At 44.4% G+C, this 22,255-nt stretch overlaps 1 protein-coding gene across 1 annotated transcript; it reads left to right on the top strand.

The window, feature by feature from the left end:
* The first annotated feature begins 10,483 nt into the window (after positions 1-10,483).
* Positions 10,484-11,910, top strand: LOC136552135 (transcription factor MYC2-like). The gene has a single exon (XM_066543676.1). The coding sequence runs from the start codon at positions 10,536-10,538 to the stop codon at positions 11,409-11,411; it is 876 nt and encodes a 291-aa protein (XP_066399773.1). The 5' UTR covers positions 10,484-10,535; the 3' UTR covers positions 11,412-11,910.
* Positions 11,911-22,255: the final 10,345 nt, after the last annotated feature.

Genomic DNA, 22,255 nt, shown 5'->3' with positions numbered 1-22,255 from the left:
TAAGAACAATTCTCAGGTTGCGGATCCAATCCGCATAGTTTGTTCCATTCAACTTATCTTTCTCAAGAATTGAACGCAAAGTAAATGGTTGATTGCTAGGTGCCATTTATCTACAATAAAAGTAATGCAAAATACTAAGACAATGTATCCAAGACAGAGTAAACAATATTAAACCTTTAATAGAATCTACTCCCACTAAGATCAATATCCCTCTCTTGAAACTTAGTGATTCAAGACCCACAACTAACAAGTCTACTAGTGAGCTTTAGCATCACCGCTAGAAGACATGGTAGATTGGTAAGCAACTCTTTGCTAATCATATCACATATGACTCTTGTTGTTGGGTAGCATCTCTATGCTTTGGTGCCCAACTACTCATGCTCCAAAGTCCCTAACCATTAGGATGACCTTGTTCAAGTAACCAACCCTTCTGCTGTAAGTATCCAATACGAACCTGTCTAGTCAAGGAAAACCAGTGGCACCCTAATTTCATAGACCCACCACCGATTGTACAAGACACATGACAGTGCAAGGTTTGGGGAAGCATTTTAACTTAAATATTGCCGAGGGATCGTTCTACTTCACCATCGCATGTAGACAAAAACATTATCGCACGTGAAAGTAGAACATAGTAAGAATGGCATTAACATAGATATGACATGGTATAGCCCATTGTTCCTTTGGGGATCTTCATCTCCATCAAACTGTTCCTCATGATGATCTCCATCTCCATGATCCATGTATGCCATCCTTCAGTGATGAGTCCACCAAGACTAGCTATCACTAACGCAAGGCAGTGAAGAAAATTACATAGTCACGGATAGGATCATCACAGTTTGGCACGCAGGCCATTACATCAAATTGACAATATCTTTGTGGCTCTAGCCATATTGTCATACTCACGACATGCAAGCCATGAATTAATTACATACATGCATCACATACATATAAGGGCTATACCAGTCATAAATTCCTGCAAGATAGAGTTAACCGATTCCGACGTCTAATCTTAAAACGCCAAAAACACCATCTTCCTGGCCGTTTTTCGCAAATCTAATTTCAGCAAAATCGCCAAAGGGGGTGAGAATCGGATGTAAAAAAATTTTCTCTACAATTTTTGTTTAAAGTTCGTCTCAATCCGAGGTCGTATGCAAAAGTTATGGCTGTTTTACCGAATAGCACTTTTTCTTGCACCCCGGTGCCCGGCAATAGATCCAATCTATCAATGTTGCGCATCACATGCACTCGACACTTGACCTAGGTTCAATTCGATCAATTTGATTGATCTCCATCTTGCCATGACTGGATTTACATGTATCACTTAACTCGGATGGTGGAATTCCGACCGGTACGAGTAGATCGTTACAAGACCAACACGGTAAAATCATGAACTATGATTAGAGACTCATCTAAAAATGCGCATATCTCCATACGCACTCATTCGAACCTATAACAACATAGTAACTACTCTGATACCACTGTAGGGTTATGAGGATGCTACGCTAGCCGGAAAAACAAAAATTCGACCTCATAAACCAGGATCTACTGCTAGTTATAGATCACAGGATCACCACTAGATGCACAGGTGTAGCGGAAGCGACTCGATGTAGTCGTACGCGTCATAGCAGTGCCGTGCAGTTGCAAGGTTGTCCGTACATCCGTCCCCTTCGTGTGGTTCATCCTTGTGCTCCAGATGCAGCACCTCCGAGGTATCCACATGTATAGAGAGGAAGCGTCGTGCCTCCGGACTGCTAGGTCCACGAGGAGCAGCAGGCGTGGGTGTAGGATGGGCGGCAGCGGCGGCTGCCAAAATGGTGTGGATACCAAGCCCCGTTGCCCACCCCACTTATTTATAGGCGTCCCTAATGAGCTCCTGAGTTGGAGGCCCATTAGTAACCCTAAGCCTTGTCTAACTCAGATCCAATCCGAATTAGGCTTCCAACCCCTTAAGCGTGCGACCCTATGGGTTCACGCACACATAGACATGGCCTGAGTACTCCTACTTGGCCATTAGTTGATAGCGGCCTCTAGCAAGGCATGTCAACTCATATGTGTACGCAAAGATCATATCAGACGAACCACCACAAAACCACATACTTGTTATTCCCTTGCCTCACGATATTTGGTCCAACTCATAGGTTAACACTTAACCCAAGCACGGCCATGCATTTCTTGATCTAATCATTAGAGTGATCCAGTGATATCTCTCTCATATAGAGAGGGACAAATTCCTTCTTGATTGTCTATGTCTCATAGCATGTTTCCCGACAAACCCAAAAAACCACCTTTATAACTACCCTATTACGGAGTAGCGTTTGATAGTCCCTGAGTAGGTCGTTTCACATCTTGAATACATACAACAATCTCAGGTCTAAGGACATAACGTACATGATGTGAATAGAGATAATAACAACACCTCACGTTGGGTCAGTCAAGCCCCATGTCATACATGTGCCCACATTATTAGTTTGACATCTCCATGTCTATGACTTGTGAAATATAGTCATCAACTAATAATGTGTTGATCCATTATTCATGTGTGTCCTCACACGAACTCTAACCAGGGACAACATTAGAATAACCACACAAGTAAAAGAGTTTTACAAACAATTCACATAATTGCTAATCGATACAGGTTGTCTTTAATGGAAATTCAATGAACTCATAATATATCATGGATACAAGGCAATATAATCATCTCTATGATTATCTCTAGGGCATACTCCCAACACGCATAGAGGAGATATGGGAACTAAACTATGCACCTACTTTTAAGGTACCTTTGTTCAAGTGCCAATGGGTAAAGGCGACTGAAGGTGGGGTAGCAGTCGACAACCAGTATGGAATGATAACCATGGACCTCAACAATATTGGGTACAAAGACGAACCGTTCGTCCTTGCCAAGGATGTGAATCAGGTGTTCTGTGTCAAGGACATGTCTACAAAATCGAAGAGAGGGAAAAACAACAACGATCCAATCAATGAGCCAAAGCGCCACATAGTTCTTTCAGGGAAACAAAACATCATCGGAATTGAAGACAAGTCAGACATATTAGAAGATTATAAAAAGGATGACTGAATTCCACCCTTCACGGTGAACAAAGACCCAAGCATCCAGCTAAATGATGAGGACACTCCATGGTTACGGCGCGATCATAACCAAGGGATATACGTTAAGAAGAAGTTCACTACTGTGCTCGCTTGATATATATAGTGATGTTTAATAGTGTGTATTAGAGGTATTATGTAATAATTGTGAATTAAGAGATGTTTATTAGGTATTTCCTTTTTTCTATGTTTAGATTAAATTTGTGTTTGATGGTGGGATTTCCATGTCGCACAAAGCAAAAAAGCAAAAGCAATGCATCTGATGTGAAAAAATTAGTGAAAAAATTATTTTAGTCCTGGCTTGATATGGTGATGTATTAGACCTATTATGTAATAATTGTGACTTCAGATTTTTTTTTTCGTGTTTTCATATTTTCTACGGTTTAAATGAATTTTCTGCTTGACGGTGGATTTCCCGTGGAGAATGTGCGATGAAAAACCAAATGATCAACGTTAATAAGATGTGAAAACTAATTTCTTGTCGAAAAGCAATAGTTTTAATGATTTTAATCAAGTAGTATATTTTTACATGGTGCAAATTGTAATTATTATTTATACTATGTTAAATATTTATACAGTAAAACAAAAGAGTTTAGGTTATAAATTTTTGTTGTGTATAATAATGCAAAACCAAGTCCAGGAATTTTTTTATAATTTTTTGGATAATATTTTATTTATTAGGCAATTAATAACTCTCTGCATATTTATATAAAAGAAATATATAAAAAAGGAAAAACTTCTGGAAACTAATAGAAAGCCAACCGCAGCCCACCTTTACTTCCGGGTGGATCAACCACCCGGGACTAAAGGTGGGCTATGTTTTCGCGGCTCGCCAAAAAATAACTTTACTCCCGGGCCATGGCTACACCCGGGACTAAAGGTCATACCTTTAGTCCCGGTTCTAACCATCACCCGAGACTAACGGTCCTTTAGTCCTGGTTCTAACCATCACCCAGGACTAAAGGTCCCCCTTTATAAACCATGCCCTTCTCCCTTCTCTAGCTCTCTTCCTCTCTGTCTCCGCCAAGCCACGTTGTCGCCTCATCTTCTCCACTAGATCCGATCTAGCAGCGCCACTGCCCCTAGGTGACCACCCTAGCCTCGCCTCGTCCATTGTCTCGCTCATCCTCATCCTCGTCCATCGTCGTCCATCATTGCCGTAGCTCGCGTACGCGCACGCACGCTTCTTCTCCGGCCCCACACACACGCCTAGCTTGTCCCTGGCCTCGCCTCGTCACGCGCGCTTCTTCTCTGGCCGGCCAGCGCATGCCTCACTCGTCCTTGGCCCGCGCACCTCGCTCGTCCTCACTAGAGCGCGTGTCCTCCTCGTCCCCGGCCCACCTCGCTCGTCCTCACTGGAGCGCGTGTTATCCTCATCCCCCATCGCCCCGCCACCGCCTCGCTCGTCCTCATCCACACCGGAGAGCGCGCGTGCCTGAGCCAATGCACCGCCGAGGACGAGGAGCCCCGGAGCCATCAATTAGGTCTGTGTTTTGCTCGTTTCGATTTCTTGTGGCTTGACATCAATTGGGTCGTCTGTGTTTGTAAGACGACGATCGTTTGATCTCTTGTATGTGCCTGTCAGTAGCATGAATCATGAATGAACCATCAAACAAGGCAACCTAAACGACGCTAAGCGCTGGTGAAACCCTGTCGGATCGGATCGACAAAGTGGCGGCTTACGTGATCTTAGAAGATGTGTGAGGTCATTAGAGCGTGTGTTTTTTCTCAATTTTGTTTGCTTCATAAGCTGCCGGATTACCCAGTCTCTGTCAAACCTGACAGAACACGATCTAGGACGATGCCGATAAAATCTGACAGGATGCCTATTGGCATAGCATGAGTTTTCAAATCAGAAAGCACGTACAAGTTGTGTACAACTAGTACTGTCCAAATTAAAAGGGAGATTATACTTGATAATTAATAACAAATGCGACTTCAATCAATCAATCAATGCAATTGCAGCCTAGAGCTAAAATAATCCTGATCCTTGTTAAACATACCCTTTCTTCTATATAAGATTCAAACATGTGCCACACAAGCTGCAGCTGCCGACTACCATGTCGTGCGCTACTAAACCTGCCCACCTCTGCAGACGCGTCAACCATGGAAGCTCGCCGCGCCTATGCTATACGATGGGATGGGACGATGAGTAGACTGAGGTAGCTACCACTATAGGCTAGTGTAGCAATAATGTGTGATGCCAAGGCGAGTGCTATTTTTGTGCTTCAGCAGCGCTACAGTGCCGAGGGGAGCGTGAGAGACACGTAGGAAGCTTCTGTATTTCCATGAACAAAGCACCACCTATCCTGCTGCCCTCCGCCTCCTCAAAGAGTCATATATATATATATATATATATATATATATATATATATATATATATATATATATATATATATATATATATATATATATATATATATATATATATATATAAATGTTATGTAGAAAAAACGAATGGATTTTTTAGTGTAGGTATTTAATTAATTTTAAGCACATGACTCGATCCATTTTATAGATATATAGTTTTTATTTTTTATAGATATATCTAGTGGTGTAAAAGCTAGATGACTGCCCCGAGAGACAACATGGATGAAGAAATGATGGATATTATCAACACCGGCACTCAATTTGCCGATGGTGACCAGCAGGATGTAGATGATGGAAGTCAATACCTATCTCTTGAAAATGAGCAAGAAATTATTGTGCAAGAAAATACTGGCGAGGTATATATATTTATATATATATATATATATATATTTGAATATTATATATATATATATATTTGAATATTATATATATATATATATATTTGAATATCTATCATCTATTATATGTACACATGATATTTATTTATTCTTTTTTTATATGTAGCCCTCTGGATCGACAACCACAACGGCGAAAAGCAAAAATATTCGAGGCCCGAAAAAGCCATTAGAGGGGTGCTACATAATATCGGAATTCAATATCGAGACAGGCGAACCACTTGGTCCACATGTAAGGAAATTCGTGCTACACTGTGGGTACCTTGTAAGGGACAGACTTCCGATCAGTGCCCGTGAATGGAAGCAAAAGATCAACGAGCCTCATGTTAGTTTTGTCTCTGATCTTGATAAGAATTTAATTTGGGATGATTCCTTCAACATTTCACGTTGCAAGCGGATGATTATGATGATATCAACGATGATGAATTGAAGGAGCTAGTTCGAAAGTGGGCTATGAAGAAGATGGCCACACAATTCCAGACTTGGAAGAAATCCCTATACACGAAATACGTCAAGAAGAACCTAACGCCCAATTTCAATACTAGGGGCCCACTCATGAAGTTGAGGCCCTACTGGAATGATTTTGTATAGTACAAGACATCGAAAGAGGGTAAGGAACAGGTGAGAAGGAACCAAGAGAATGTCCGACAGAAGGTATACCACCATGGCATGGGATCAGGTGGCTATGTGACTGCCATTCCCAAGTGGGAAAAAATGGAAGCGGACATTCTTGCCAAGGGTATCACACCAGAATCACTCAATTGGCCCAAACGCACGAAGAATTGGTTTTTTGCTCATGGGGGAAGACTGGACCTAGAGACCGGAAAGCTGGTTCATGGCCCAAAACTCGAAAGAGCAACACAAAGATTTTCTTATGCTCTACAAGCTAAAGCTATTGGTGCATTTAGGCCCAATAGAGAGAAGGATGAACTAACGTATGCCATCGGAACTGCTGAACACAGTGGCCGAACGAGAGGTTTAGGACAGAACATTTCTTGGGAGCAGAGAAGGAAGGATGAGAAAGCAGCGCGGATCAGCAGGTTGGAGGAATATGTTCGTGAGTCACGGGAGGCGTTGCTTCAAGCACAGGAGCACGAAAAAGATATGCAAGCTAGAATGCAGGACAAAATCATAAAGCAAGTGCAAATAGCAATGAGTGCCCAAAGGCAGGCATCAGATCCAGGAATCAACATTAATATTAGCCCCCTGATCAGTTGAAAAGTAGCTGCGCTTCCACGGAGTTGACAAATCAAGATGACACAATGCTACGTTTCTCCATGGATGACATCACTGCACCGTTTACATCATGTGAGCTACATATTCCAAAAGAGAATGCCACAATCATGGTGGCTCTCGGTGTTTTTTCTCCTCCGATCCTACCAAGACACCAAGAATCCATAGGGCAATAATACCACCTAGATATGTTAGCGTCTCAGTAGATAGAGTTAACTAAGGTTTTAGTGATCTGGCTCTTGACATTCTAGGAGGTGATGAAGAGAAGACTCTAGGAGAAGCAGAGAAGACATTCATACTATGGCGCAAGTGCTACATCATTATTCCCGGGGTCTCTAGTCCACCGCTGCTTCCTCAACTGCCAGACAATAGGTGCGGACAAAAGTGAACGAAACAATTTTTTCACTAATTTTCTATTGACATGCATGATTAATAATAACAATTTCTTATACTAATTATTCTTTTTTGTACTCACACAGCAGGGCCTCCGCCAACCTAAGTCCAATTATTCAATCTCCAAATTATCATAGTGCTCCAGGCAATGATTATGCAACGCCGCCACCGCCGCCACCTCCAAGGAGGTCTCCAATGCCTCCAAGGAGGTCTCCACCGCCGCCACCTCCAAGGAGGTCTCCAACGGCTTCCCCACCTCCCTTGATGACCAAAAAGCAGCCAGCTCCTAAGAGGTCCGCCCCACAAATGAAACCATTGGCCCACCAGCTGGCAAAGAAGAAAGCCTCCTCTAATCCAGTTATTCCCCAAAAACTGTCTTATGAAAAATGTGAAAATGAATTAAATGCTGCAGTACAAAAAGATGTGAACAGTTTCTTTGAAAAAGTAAGAAAGCAACGAGAAGCAAGGGAGAACCCAGAGAAATCGTACTTCTACCTACCTCTAGATCTTCTAAGAAAGAAGGTGGACCAGAAAAAGCGGGAATCTCAAAAGACCCTGCCAAAATTGGACTACGACCGCTCTCTCACCAAGTCATTTGAGGCGGCGTAGAAAAAGACTAGAGCAGGGAAAGGTGTTGCACAACTTGGACAACAATCACAATAATCAATCCCCCCTCTTGTCATTCGTAATGAATATAGTTCAAACTTAGACTTACTGGACGTTGATTTTGAGGATTTGGTTTGGTTTTACGAGGATACTGGTTTGGACCTTGCCCAAGTGCTCGCTGAAGGACCATCTGCTCCGAAAGTGGATCCTTGGAAGAAATTTAAACATGGAAAGAGTCTATACAACCCTGAGACCTTAGGTGAACTGGGTACGCAAATGTACCTACTAAACAAGTGGTACATGGCGGCGTGTGAACGGGAAGAGGCCTTTGTTTCTGTCAGAGTTAGAAACCAACATTACTTCCGTGGCGATGATGTTATATATGTCGAGTTTTTAGAATTACACCAACTATGCCACCTGGACTCTCTCATAAAAGTCTCATTAGCTGCTATTGTCTGTAAGTGTGATTACTTTCTACTATTAAAGTGTATATATATAAAGCTACATGTATATATATAAATTATATATCCTCACACTGTATTTTTATATATGCAGATATGAGATGACAGAACTCAGAAAGAGAAAGGATAATGATGTTGGTTTCGTTGATCCAAATGTCGTATTCAAACACCCTAATCTCCCGCCTCAATGGAAAGCTGAACTCGAGAAAAATCTCATGATGTTCTTAGTGAACCAACAAAACAAGGACATACTCTTCCCCTACAACTTCAAGTGACCATATATTCACAATTTCTTTTATTGCTCATATATATAAGTAATCACGTGACCAACATACATATATATATATATTAATACTTTTCCTTTAACTTTTATTGAAGACTCTATGGTTGAAGGAAAAAGTCATACGACGTGACCAACTGAAAGCAATTCAAGAGACCACAGCAGGATTTCTTAATGACCAGGTCTTAAACCCCGTCGGCAAGTTCTACAATGACGTGAACGAAACATGGAAGCCAAACCAGATGGAGTGAATTTGTTATCCCAAGGATATGATAGAATATACAATGCAAGCTTTATTTGTAATATATATATGTACATAATAAGCGTGTAGAATAACGTACAATATATGTATATGCATGTAATATATACGTTAGTTTCATACTTTAGTTTGTACAAAATGTTCAAACATTATAAGCGTGTAGAATACGTATATTATTAGCAGCATAGAATACGTATTCGAAAACCTATTCGAAAACCAAAACGAATCATCAATTAAAAATAGAAACAAAAAAAAGAAAACATTTAGTCCCGGTTGGTAATACCAACCGGGACTAAAGGGCTGGCCCACGTGGCCAGGCTGGGAGGCCTCTTAAGCCCCGGTTGGTATTACCAACCGGGACTAAAGGTGGACCTTTAGTCCCGGGCGAGAAACCGGGACTAAAGGAGGGGGCCATTTAGTTCCGCATTCGTGCTCCCGGTTGGGAAACCGGGAGTACAGCTCATTTTTGTACTAGTGGATAGGTTAAAAGAGGAGGGTTTCCGTCTTCTCATCTAAGAATCTTCAGTGGTAGAGCCAAGATGGCCGGGTAGGGTTTAGGAGGAGGGTTTTTCGTCTTCTCTATAGATCGTTGATGACGACTAGAGGCCTGGTTGGAGGGGTCAGTGATGAGGGCATCAATTGGATTATTGTGGTTAGTGTTACAATGGTGTTTATGGTGATGGCTGAAGGCATAAGAATGGTCTGGAGTCAGGACAAAGATGAAGAGGATGAAATAAAAACAAACTACTAGATCCATTCGATCGTGATGACATCTCTAACAAGAAACATTACCTAATGTTTTTTTTGCACATTTTCATGTGTACGTGGTCTAGCATTTTCATTATCAATTCACCAACTGTTTAAAGCCCCTTTACAATGTAAGAATTTTATAGGAACCACACAATAATTTCGCAAAAAAAAATATTTCTATAGAAAAGCGTACGATTTAGAAAATAAGATTCACGTTCCAAAAAGAATGTTAGTGATTTATTATATGCTTTCTTCGTTCCAATATAAATTAATTTTTAGCTATATATCTAGACAAGTGCTTGTCTATGTACATAGCTACAAGAACTTAATTTATTTTGAGACGAACCCGAGTATAGTTTATTGTTTGACCAACTCCTGTCACGTTCTCACCGTGTGGTGTGGTGTGTTGTATTCGTATCGAGTAAATTATACATTTCTAAAAACTGGTGGACAAGCAAAGTTTCCCATTCCCATTCCCATTCCCAACTCCCAACTTCCCCAGCTGCCAGAGCCTCCCTGTTGGCAACAAAAGTAGGTAGCCAAGGTCCTAAATGCAAATGTATCGCCGGCACTATAAAAGCAGAACCCTATATGCTAGTATGCTACTACAGGCAAGCAGTGCCGCACACCCACGCTGGCACTTGAGGTTCAGTCACCATATAGGCAGGCCGTACGTGACAATGGACGACCTGCTCTCCCCGTGCTCCTCCTTCTCCCCGCCCTCGCCGCCATCCTTCTTCTCCCACGCCGGCCTCCACCCAGTCATCGAGTTCGCCTCCTGTGAGGTCCCCGAGCAATGGCTGCTCGACGACGTCGTCGTGGCCAAGAACGAGGGCTACGCCGACGTGGACGACCTGTGGCCCGTGGGGAGCTCGCTCTCCCCAGACTCTGAGCTCACCGAGCAGCCGCTTCCTCGCCAGCCACCGCCGCCGCCGCAGCAGGCGGAGCTGAGCGTCGTCAAGGCTCCGGCGCAGCAGCGCCCCGGGAAGCGGCGGGGGCGGAAGCCCGGGCCCCGCCCGGACGGCCCCACCGTCAGCCACGTGGAGGCCGAGCGCCAGCGCCGGGAGAAGCTGAACCGGCGGTTCTGCGACCTCCGCGCCGCCGTCCCCACCGTATCGCGTATGGACAAGGCCTCCCTCCTCGCGGACGCCGCCGCCTACATCGCGGAGCTGCGCGCCCGCATCGCGAGGCTCGAGGCCGAGTCCAGGCGGGCCGCCGCGGCGAGGTGGGAGCCCGCCGCCGTAGCAGCCGCCGCCGCCTGCAGAGTTCATGAGGGACCGGGAGCCGGCGGCGGCACCGACGAGGCGGTGGAGGTGCGGATGCTGGGGCCGGACGCTGCCGCGGTGCGCGCGACGAGCGCGGCCCCGCACGCGCCCGCACGGCTGATGAGCGCGCTCCGATCTCTGGAGCTGCACGTGCAGCACGCCTGCGTGACCCGCGTGAACGGCATGACCGTGCAGGACGTCGTGGTTGACGTGGCTACCCCGATGCAGGACGACGACGACGGCCTCCGCGCCGCGCTGCTCCAGATGATGCAGGACAGCGCGGCTACCTAGCTAGCTAGTGCTGGCCACTAGCCAGATCGTAGAGCTAGCTCGCCGGCCGATCTCAACCAGTCGTCGTCTCTCTCTCCGTACGTAACGTAACATCACTCGCGTCACGTACAAGCAGTGCGAAAATGTCGATTTAGAGGCTAAAACGACCACGATGGACGATCGTGACGTACTAATCCATTGCATTGTGTGCGCTCTGGAATCTCGATGTTGTCTCTGCCTGTCCATGGAATAAAGTGTATGTTAGCTATGTAGCTACTATTGAAGAGGGCTTGGATCCTGTGAACGTCATCACATCGCATGATTCATTCAAATAGCCAATAGGTTACCCAATAATGATTGGCCATGGTGTGCGTATATATATACACGTACGGTTTTGTTGGGATATAGTCGAATTCGTATCAATCCTCATGTGTTGGATGAATTGGAGTGTAACTTTTACAACTCAACACATGTGAATCGATATGAATCCAATAACATCCAAACAAGTTGAACACGTCAACGACATGTGTAGTAGACTGAATTTATTAATTTTATTGTTGTATGGTTTGTTAAAATTATTATAGCGTGTATACTACTACGGATAGAAAGACGCATCTGTTTTGCTGCCCATATCAGCTTCGTATACACGTACGTGCTGGGAGCTTCTTCATTTCTTCAATCAGAGCGGGATCTAGCTATGTTGAGTTCCCTTATACACGTACGGCGACATAGAGCCTTGATCCATCCATTGATAAAGTAGTCTTCAGGTGCAGTTTAATTACTTATACCTTTGGAATCGACGGTAGATTTGTTCTTGCTTTATCAATTTGCAGCTGTACAGTAGTAGATCCGGTTTATTATCTGGGCCAAATTAAAAAGAAGCGTGTGTAGCCATTGTATATATCTACTATGCTATAGTCTCCTTCATCATTCAAATATACATTTACTACGTCAGAGTGGAACCTGACTTTAGCCAATTGAGCTTAGCAGAATGTTCACCTAACTACTTGGGTTCAAGTCCTCGAGTTGACATAGGTGTTCACATTTTTGCTAGATTTATTCTAGCATTCAGATACATATTCCTTTTAGTCGTAGACGATGTGCTCATGTAGGTGTGGGTGTCGACGTCTGCGCTGTGTCATTCACAAAAGAAAACAAGTTACCTGACGGTTCGGTAAAGATGGCCGTACTCAAAAATCGTATTTTCAGGCATGGTCGTCTTAACTGAACCGCCCCTAGAAATGGATACGTTTCTAGGGGCAGTCTTTCTTACCGAATTTTTTTATTTTTTAGCCCTTTTTTGAAAAAACATTCACAAATATGCCCCTGGAGGTATGGTTTCAAAATCGGGACCCTTAGCTCGACGCCATCGTTGCTGGCGCCGAGCCTACACTGCTTGGCACCATCGTTGCTGGCGCCGAGCTCGGGGCCACGTTGGCGGCATGGACGCTGACATGGCAGCCAGCTCGGCGCCGTGGATCTTGGCGCCGAGCTCGGCGCCAACAATCCTGGCGCCAAGCCCTCTCTTACGTATGGGCCCTCCCTTCCTTTCTCTCTCTTTCTACCGCCCGTCACCGCTGCCGCACCATCCCCGCCCGTAGGCCCGCCCCACCGCGCCCGCTCCCGCGCACCCTCGACGGTCGTCACCGCCCGTGCCAGCCCCGTGCCCAGGCCAGCAGTCCCCGGCCACGCCCGCGCCGTCCCTAGGCCCTACAGCGCCCGGCCACGCTAGGTAAAAATTGTGAATATGCAACGTAGGTGCTTAGTTATCTTTTATTGTAATGTAGTAGTTTGATTATTTATTATTTATTAGTTAATGTGATGACTCAGGTAGTTGATTTAGTTAGTGATCTAGTGAGATAGATATGTAGATAGATAGAAACATAGGTACATAGATATAGTTAGATATGTAGATAGATTGAAACATAGATACATAGGTACATAGACATAGCTATTTTGTGAGTACACTGTATATATATACGTAGTTATTAGCTTATTTACTTAGTTTGTAGTTAGAAAGTACTTGTTATGTACTATCTATCGTCTAATTTGGACTAAAGGACATGTGTTTCGTTATGTGTTTGAACTAGATGGACAACCTTGTGACCATATATCATGGAGGCACCATTGAATGCGATCGCTATGGATATGTTGAGTTTGTTGACATGCAAAGCATGCATGTGCTATTCAATGATAGGCCTTCATTTAGTGAGATGGTTGCAAGGGCTCGGGAGGAGCTGCATTGCCTTAGAGATGATGATGATGGCATTGCAGTTGAGGGTGTACTGCACCTAGGTTCTCCTCCCAACATCCTCAGGCGAATGATCTCAATTGGGTGTGCGGATCAGTGGGAGAACTATGTGAGATCGGCTATGAAGAGCCAGCTGCAATGTTTGGACGTGGTTGTACGTTGAGTGTTAGTTGATCCCATCCCTCATGGGTTTTCCCCACCAATGGGTCAGCAGGCACACTTTGACCCTCCCGTCCTGAACCTGATATGGATGTGGAGGTTACACCTACGGTTCCCGATGCTCAATCTGCCCCCAATGAGGTAGTTGGAGATCCTTGTTAGACTCATGTTGTTGTGACAAATCCTCCTCATGAGATCCCTTTGACACATAATCATCCGAGTAAGTGTCTTATCTGCATGGTTATTGGGAGCTTACCCCCTTCCTTACATCCATTTCTTTCATTCTTTCCTCATTTCTCTAGTTATGTTGCAGGAGACATTCCTGACAATGTGGATGTGCCCCCTATTGCTGCGCAGGTGCACTGTGGAGATGGATTACGTGGCTCCAGTAGTATTGAAATTATAAATGATTCGGAGCCATATGAGGTGACAAGGGCTCTTGATTCTGATGATGATCGCCCTGTTAGAGAGCTGACAGAGAGTGATGTTGAGATGTTGAGGCGTATCTTTTCCGACCACCGTAATCCAAGAGTTCACGAGTTCAGCGATCTTGCTCATTCCAATCAGGCGTGTGCAGAGGACATGATGATGAGCTCCTAGAAGCTCCTGAGGCTGGCCCTAACATGGTAATTGAGAATGGGAGGGTATTCAAGGACCTCCCTGCATTGAAGAGGTGGCTGCAGGCGTTTACAGTGATACGAAATAGACCTTACAAGGTCTTGCATTCATATGTGGAGCGCCATTACACAGTTGTGTGTGATAAGGAACGCTGCCCATGGAGGGTTTGTGCAAGGAAGCAAAAGGTCACCGGAAAGTCGAAGATCACAAAAGTTGTCGGGCCACACAATTGTGCTGACACTGAGGCATCGGCAGTTGACATCTACCCTAATTGCTAAGCGGTTGATGGGAATATTACAGGGAGAACCAAACATGAAGGTTAGGATAATTATCAAGACCATTGAGGCATTGTATAGAGGTTATGTGATAACTTATGGTAAAGCTTGGAGGGCTAAGCAACGAGCGTTGAAGATGATATATGGGGACTAGGAGGATGGGTATGAGCAGCTGCCAGTACTTTTCAATGCAATCAAAGTGGTGAATCCAGACATGCATTATGAGTACATCCCAAAACCAAATGCATGGAAGGATGGGAGGCAGATATTCTTCCGTGCTTTCTGGTGCTTCCCTCAGTGTGTCGAGGCCTTTAGGCACTATCGTCCCGTCTTCTCCATTAATGGTACGTTCTTGATTAGCAAATACCAGGGCACACTTCTTATAGCCATATCCTATGATACGAACAACAAGTTGGTTCCTTTGGCATTTACTTTGGTTGAGAAGGAGAACAACGACAGTTGGGGATGGTTCTTGAGGCTAATCCGGATACATGTGGTTGGGCCTGGTAGGAAGGTTGGCGTCATATCTGATAGGCACCAGGGCATACTTAATGCCATTCGAGAGCAGATAGAGGGGTATGCACCTTTGCACCATCGTTGGTGTACTCGCCACCTTGCCGAGAATCTACTCCGGAAGGATGGTGTGAAAGATAACTTTGATCTGTTCCAGGAGGCTGCTCGATAGCTTGAGGATAAGTACTTTCAGAAAAAAGTTGGAGCAGGTCAGAACTTCTTTAAATGCAGAAGGTAGACAATGGCTCATAGGTTTGATGAGAGATTTGGAGAAATGAACAAGAGCTCATGACGCCGGTGGATGAAGGTACGAGTTTCAGTGCAGCAACATGGCGGAGTCATTTAATAAGTTGCTATTGGGGATACGTGGTATGCCTGTGAATGCAATCATTCAATTCACCTTCTACAAGCTTGTTGTCTGGTTCAACGATAGACACTCCCATGCAATGAAGTTATGAAGTGATGGAGAGATATGGGCTCTGAAACCAAAGGCACACCTAGAGAAGACAAATAAAGGGGCTAGCACACATGAGGTTACATGCTTTGACCACACCATAAGGACTTATCAGGTCGAGCATAGAGGCGGTACAACGTCTGACGGTAAGGTCCGAGAGTCGAGGATGCATGTGGTTATCCTCCAAAATTTCACATGCACTTGTGGTAAACTAAGGCAGTACCACTTTTTATGTTCTCATTTGGTGAAAGTAGCTAGGCATCGCAACTATAATATCGAGAGCATGATACCTCACAAGTTCACTGTCGACACGCTTGTGCACACATGGAGCCCCCGCTTCGTGCCTTTCCGGGACCCTAGAGAGTGGCCTCCATATGATGGGCCAAAGTACATTGTGGATCCAGCTTACCATTGGAACAAGCGTGGATCAAGGAAGAGGATGAGGCACAGGATGATTATGGATCAGATACCTGAAAGAACGAGGCGTGGGAGAGGAACCCCATTTCTTACTGACCCCGAGCAGTATGAGTGCGGCAAGTGTGGTAGACTAGGCCACAATTCACGCACTTGCCATTGGCAGATTAGTGAGGTGCGACTATTGGTTGTTTTCATTATTACATATTTGTCATATTCATTTAATTAATTATGCATGTAATTGTGTCAATTACTTGTACATTTCTAAGTTCATGTTTCATTGTATATTGAATTTCTATTTCATTGACTTTTTTGTAGGATGGCGCAACTCCACCTGCTCGACCTGACGTACGAGGCGACCCATCAAGGACGTCTCATAGTGGAGGGGCAGGTAATAATCTATATGTTTTGTTCAAATTTTTTTGAGCGTACATGTGTTCGTGAAGTAACAGGAGACTATGTTTTATTCCATACAGAACCTTCCGCTCCTTCATCCTAGAACCCACAATGGGTTCTTGGACATGCAGTACGACAACAGGTACACTCCTTTTCTGCAAAGAGCTGGCCTGGATGTCATCTCTTTTCAGGTTCGTCGTGGGTTGCCCAAGTTCAACTCAGCGGCCATAACTGCATTGGTTGATAGGTATTATCTTCGATCATTGCCTCCATTCATTGTCATTCGTTCATGCGCTTGCCTTTTTGACATGTAATCTTGCTTTGTCTAAAATGTAGGTGGCAGCCGGAGACTCATAGCTTCCACTTACCTTTCGAAGAGATGACAATCACGCTCCAGGACTGTCAGAAGATGCTAGGCCTGAGGATTCACGGCAATGCAGTCACTGGGCAGTACAGGTCAGAAGGCTGGAGAGCATGAGTAGAGGCCTTCCTTGGGCATGAGGTTGGTGAGCAAGGGGCTAGCACTTCTAGAGTTCTAATCTCCTGGCTCCAGTAAGAGTTCGCACAGTGCCCTAAGGAGGCAGATGAGGAGACAGTTAGGTACTACTGCAGGGCGTGGATCCTACACCTATTTGCTTGCGTTCTCTTCCCCGATGCCATGGGTGACACTACGTCATGGATGTGGGTCCACTGCCTTAGTGACTGGGACCAGGTGGGTCAGTACAGTTAGGGCTCTGTAGTCTTGGATTTTCTTTACCGGTAGCTGTGCGAGGGGTGTCGTCGGACTTCGTCTATGGCGTCACTTAGTGGATGTGTGTACTTGCTTTAGTTGTGGATGTGGGCTCGTCTACCAATTGACTGTCCCGAGGTTCTGGCTCGTCATGAGTGGTTCCTAGGTCAACCTCCATGTCGGTAGCCGACATGGGCGTACCTTTGGGACCAGGTTAGGGTTCCACACGTGAGATTACAGTGGGCGTACATTGAGTTCACAAACGAGCTAGACACGCTCACGGCGTCTAGTGTAAGTAAATTTTATTTCCCATGCTGGTTTGAAATGGTTTAGTATACCATCTAACATCTTGTTTGGACATGTTGCAGGTGTCGTGGGAGCCGTACGATGGAGAGGTGGCACTTCCTTTTCATTTGAGCAACATGTGTGGGTGCGACAACGACTTCTATAGGATGAGGTGCCCTCTAATCTGTTTCTATGCTGTCGAGTTCCACCTGCCAGATAGAGTTGCACACCAATTTGGAGTAAGACAGCTTTGGCCAATGGCTCCATTCTCGATTAGCGTTGACTTACATAAGTAAGTGTTTTGCTATTTCAAATGTCTCGTGATGGTCCATTTCCATTAATATGGTGACATGTACATGGATTCAAGTAATGATGACATACATGCATGTTGGATCATCAGAAGAACAGAAAGATTTTTAACTGGGAGAAGCACCACCAGTACTACATTGAGCAATGGGAGTAGATGCACGACAACATAGACGAGAACAACGAGCAGCATATGAACCATGAGTTCAGGCGGTACCAAGCTTGGTACCAACGTGCGACACGTTGTAGGCTAAGGCTACAATGGATAGAAGACGACTATGTCGACATCGAGTCCTCCGACAATGAAGACACGGCGTACGACCAATCTCCTCGTGCAGGAAGGCAGGTGGAGGTAGGACCAATCTTAGATAGAGTGGTAAGTCAATTGCCTTATTTTTCTACGTTAAGTTGCATAAATACATTATGCGTTAGAGGTATCTATTTTAGTTAGTGCCACCTTTGAGCCATAGCATCCTTATAATACGTTAGATTCTTGTACAAAAGAAAACAAAACCTATTGCTATCTGTTCAGAAGTATTATTACTGAGAACTTTGTTGCAGGGTAATACCCTCAAATGCTCCATTGAAGACATTGAGCGCTTTTGTCCGAGAGTCAGGGATGACAACACGTGTAGCTTCCTAGACGTAAGATTCAAAATATTCTTTCAAACATATTATTAATACGTTAGATTCTTTTAGTTAACATAATTTTGTACAACAGAGGTTGTCACATCGGCTACGCTGTATGGCTACTCGTTGTGGTTGTAGGACAGAAACGAGGCAAGACGTGTACATTCCTTCCACAGGTAGAGGAGGCTTAGGTTCCTCTAGCCAAGCACCTATAGGGGATGAGGACGACGACGACGTGGACTAGAGGCACAAGGAGCTTGGCCCTTCTCAGCTCTAGGATGCTCCCTCGACTCAGCCTACATAGCCTCCAGGTAGTAGGCGACGCCGTCCACCTGACCCTTACACTCTAGGTACCAGCGCTCTTGGTCACAAGGGTAAGGGTAAGACTAGGAGGCAGTGAGGGTTTATGATAGATGTTAGTATGTACTATTATGGATTTTGTAGTTACTTTCCTATAACTATTTGGGATTGTATGGACATTATGGACTATTTGGACTATGCAGGACATGTTATGTTGATTGTGATGTTCGTTGTGGTTGTATTGTGCTCTTTGGATGATTAAACGTTTGGATTATATAATGATGTCTCTGTTTGTAACTATGGATACTCCTGAAACAAGGGAAACTCTTGTGAATTTTTTTCGTGAATCATTAATTAGACTACACTGCTAAAAAGGCACAAATATAGTACACAGATTAAATGTAAATTCATTAGAACATGTACAGTCCAATCGTATCGTACAGACGCTTTGCAGATGAATCTAGTCTTTTCAGTAACAGTGAACGAATCTAGGCTTTTTAGACAATGAAAATAGACTTTTTAGTTATAAGGACGAGGAGTACGATGACAGCAGTGATTTATCACTTCACTTACATAGTACACCTATAGCATCTAGGCTTTTCAGTAACAGCGAACGAATCTAGGCTTTTCAGATAATAAAAATAGACTTTTCAGTTACAAGGATGAGGAGTACGATGACAACAGCGATATATCACTTCACTTACATAGTACACCTATAGCATCTAGGCTTTTTAGTGATTTATCATGTTAACGACAAATAGACTTTTCAGGAAATGAATCTAGGCTTTTCAGTGTCCATTGAAATAGGCGCTTTAGTGAAACTAATTAGGCTTCTTGTGACCAGTTAAAACACATTGAAACGGCAACTAAACCTGCCTCTGCCTATATATACGCAATATTAGATGCATTGCTACTTACTTCCCAACAAGTATTTTCTTTCATTGCAGTACCAATGTCTGCAGGGTCGTCCAGAGGGAGAGGAAAGGAGAAGGGAACTACCATTGTGTGGGAGGGTTCTCTTGGTCCTGATTTCTTTGAGGAAGCTCTTTATGAGAGGTTCCCAGTTGAGAGCAAAAGTGATTTCACCAAAGAGGCACCACTGAGAGGATACGATGAATGGAAAGAAGAGTGGCCAAAATGCATGTATGGTGAGGACTGCCTAGTGCAGATGTTCACCGAGGGAATAGATGGAGGTCATCATTTCTTCAAATGCCCACGAGCATGGGTGATTGCTATTACTATTTGTTTCTTCAATATGTTCCTCTTTTATATAACTTACATGACATACTTATTGCAGTCTTCCTTGGGCGAAGAAAACTGTGGGTTCACTAGGTGGGTCGATCCTCGACCTATTTATCCGCAAGCAGAGTACATCTACTACCTGTAGGACCGTATCTTCGATCTAGAAAGGGAAGTTAGCAGCGGTTACAAGGATGAAGGACAGGATGACAACAACAATGGTGTTGATTCATATGAGGCACTCTGCAATGATCCATATTGCACCTGCCCTAACCACAAGAACAAGAGGCCTCCGCCGTCACCCCTGCCACCACCACCAACAACAATGGGAGGCTGCTGTGGAGAAGGTGCAACACAATTTGCTATGTGGCCACACTACTAGGATGACCCTATCTTATTCACATGGCACATCCATGTGTTTGTTGTTTGGTTTAATTACGTAAGGCATGTTAGGTTTAGTCGAAGGAACTCTGTACCCTAGTTCGGTACATGTTCTCACATGTTATTTCATGTGTTTTGTGTGTTGAATTATATAATGCCCTACTTCGTTAGGTTGTGTTTGCAGCACGTGATCACATTTCACTACGTCCGCAACATTATACTGAATATTATGACCACAAATAATGAAAACAATCACATAATGAAAAGTCCAATACTATGCCACATTAAACAACACAATAATACTAGAAGTATGTGCCGACAGTAGACAACATTGTTCATGAATAAACCATAGAACTAGCAAGTCATGGAGACTACTGAGTGCAACGAGGCCATTTTCCCTTCCTCAGGGCATCGAGATTCTCCTCCATCGCTGCTTTCGCTCGGCGTGCACGCTCAAGCTTCTTCTCCCTCTCCTCCCTATACGCAACAACACACCTTCTTTCCTCCTCTTCCTTGTGCTCCTTTTTTGCAGCCTCCTCGCCACGTCTCTTCTCCATCATCTCCTTGTTCTCTGCCTCCCACCGCAATAGTTCTGCACCCATTCCTTGTCTTCAGGCTTGATCTCAGTGTCGATCCACTGCTCAAAATCACAGAGCGGTGGAGGGGTCTGCAAAAAATGCAATTGTTACAAAACAAAAAAAATCATGCAAGATGTCATATGACACAAACATCAATTCCTCACCATCTTGTTAATGCGGCGCTGATGAAGTGTAGACTCAAACGCAAAATTGGAACACATCCAATACCTCTGCCTATACATGTCCTCTTCATCAGACTTGGCTACCTTGCAAGGATCGCCGCAAAAGCATATGGGCACTGGAACACCACTAGGCAGAGGCAATGGGTCAAAGGCATTTCCGATCATCCGGCCATAACTACAATACAACCAATTTTGTTCTAAGAACTGAAAGCAATTAACATTAAACCCTAAACCTAGGGTTTCCCATTTGATGCACAACAATGAACCCATAACATAACAACATGCGCTGCGGTTACCTTGGTTTGCTAGCTTTTCCACGCCTTGGCATCCTACGGTTGTATAACACAAATATTAAAAATTGCATGAAACCCTAAGTAATGACGATTTTTAGGTTGAAAAATCCAACTAATACATACCGAATCGATGCGAAAAAAACTAGGAGGGGAGCGAGGATACCTTGCTCTCGAAGATCTATGGATCAAATCAAAGTTTCCAAGGTCCAATAGGCCGATTCGTGAGGTAGGGCGAAGTGGGGAGAGAAAAAAACCCGAGAGGGAGGAGAAAGAAGAGGAAGAAGGCTCGGGCAGGAAGGTTGGGGGCGGGGTTAAAACACCACCTCGGCGCCATAGATCCTGGCGCCAAGCTCGCCGCCAGGATCTACGGCGCCAAGGTCGCCGCCAGGATCTACGGTGCCGAGCTGCCTGCCAAGTTACCGCCACGTCTGCGTCGAGCCCAAGACCTCGGCGCCAGCATCGATGGCGCCGAGAAGTGTAAGCTCGGCGCCAGCAACGATGGCGCCGAGCTAAGGGTCCAGATTTTGAAATCTTACCTCCAGGGGCATATTTGTGAAAAATTTCCAAAAAAAGGGCTAAAAAATAAAAAATTCAGTCTTGCTTAAGTGAACTGCCCCTGAAAATTGATTTCTCGCAACGGTTATGAAACTATATTGCCTCTCACCAAGGTTAGAGGTAGTGTCCTAAGTCATCCGCCTCTGTTCGAAAAGAGAGGCGTCCGTAAAAATCATTTCTATACTAGTGTTAGAAGCCGTCATTGCCTTATTTCCTTTTTCAGACCTTCTCTTGCACTTTGCCGTGCATTTTCTTCTGTAGACAGATAAGTGAATCTACAACCTTAGCTTTTTTTCTCTTCTGTGA

The sequence above is a fragment of the Miscanthus floridulus genome, chromosome 4, assembly GCF_019320115.1.
Source record: "Miscanthus floridulus cultivar M001 chromosome 4, ASM1932011v1, whole genome shotgun sequence".
In the NCBI taxonomy this organism is placed as follows: Eukaryota; Viridiplantae; Streptophyta; class Magnoliopsida; order Poales; family Poaceae; genus Miscanthus; species Miscanthus floridulus.
This window is presented reverse-complemented; position numbering and strand designations above follow the sequence as displayed.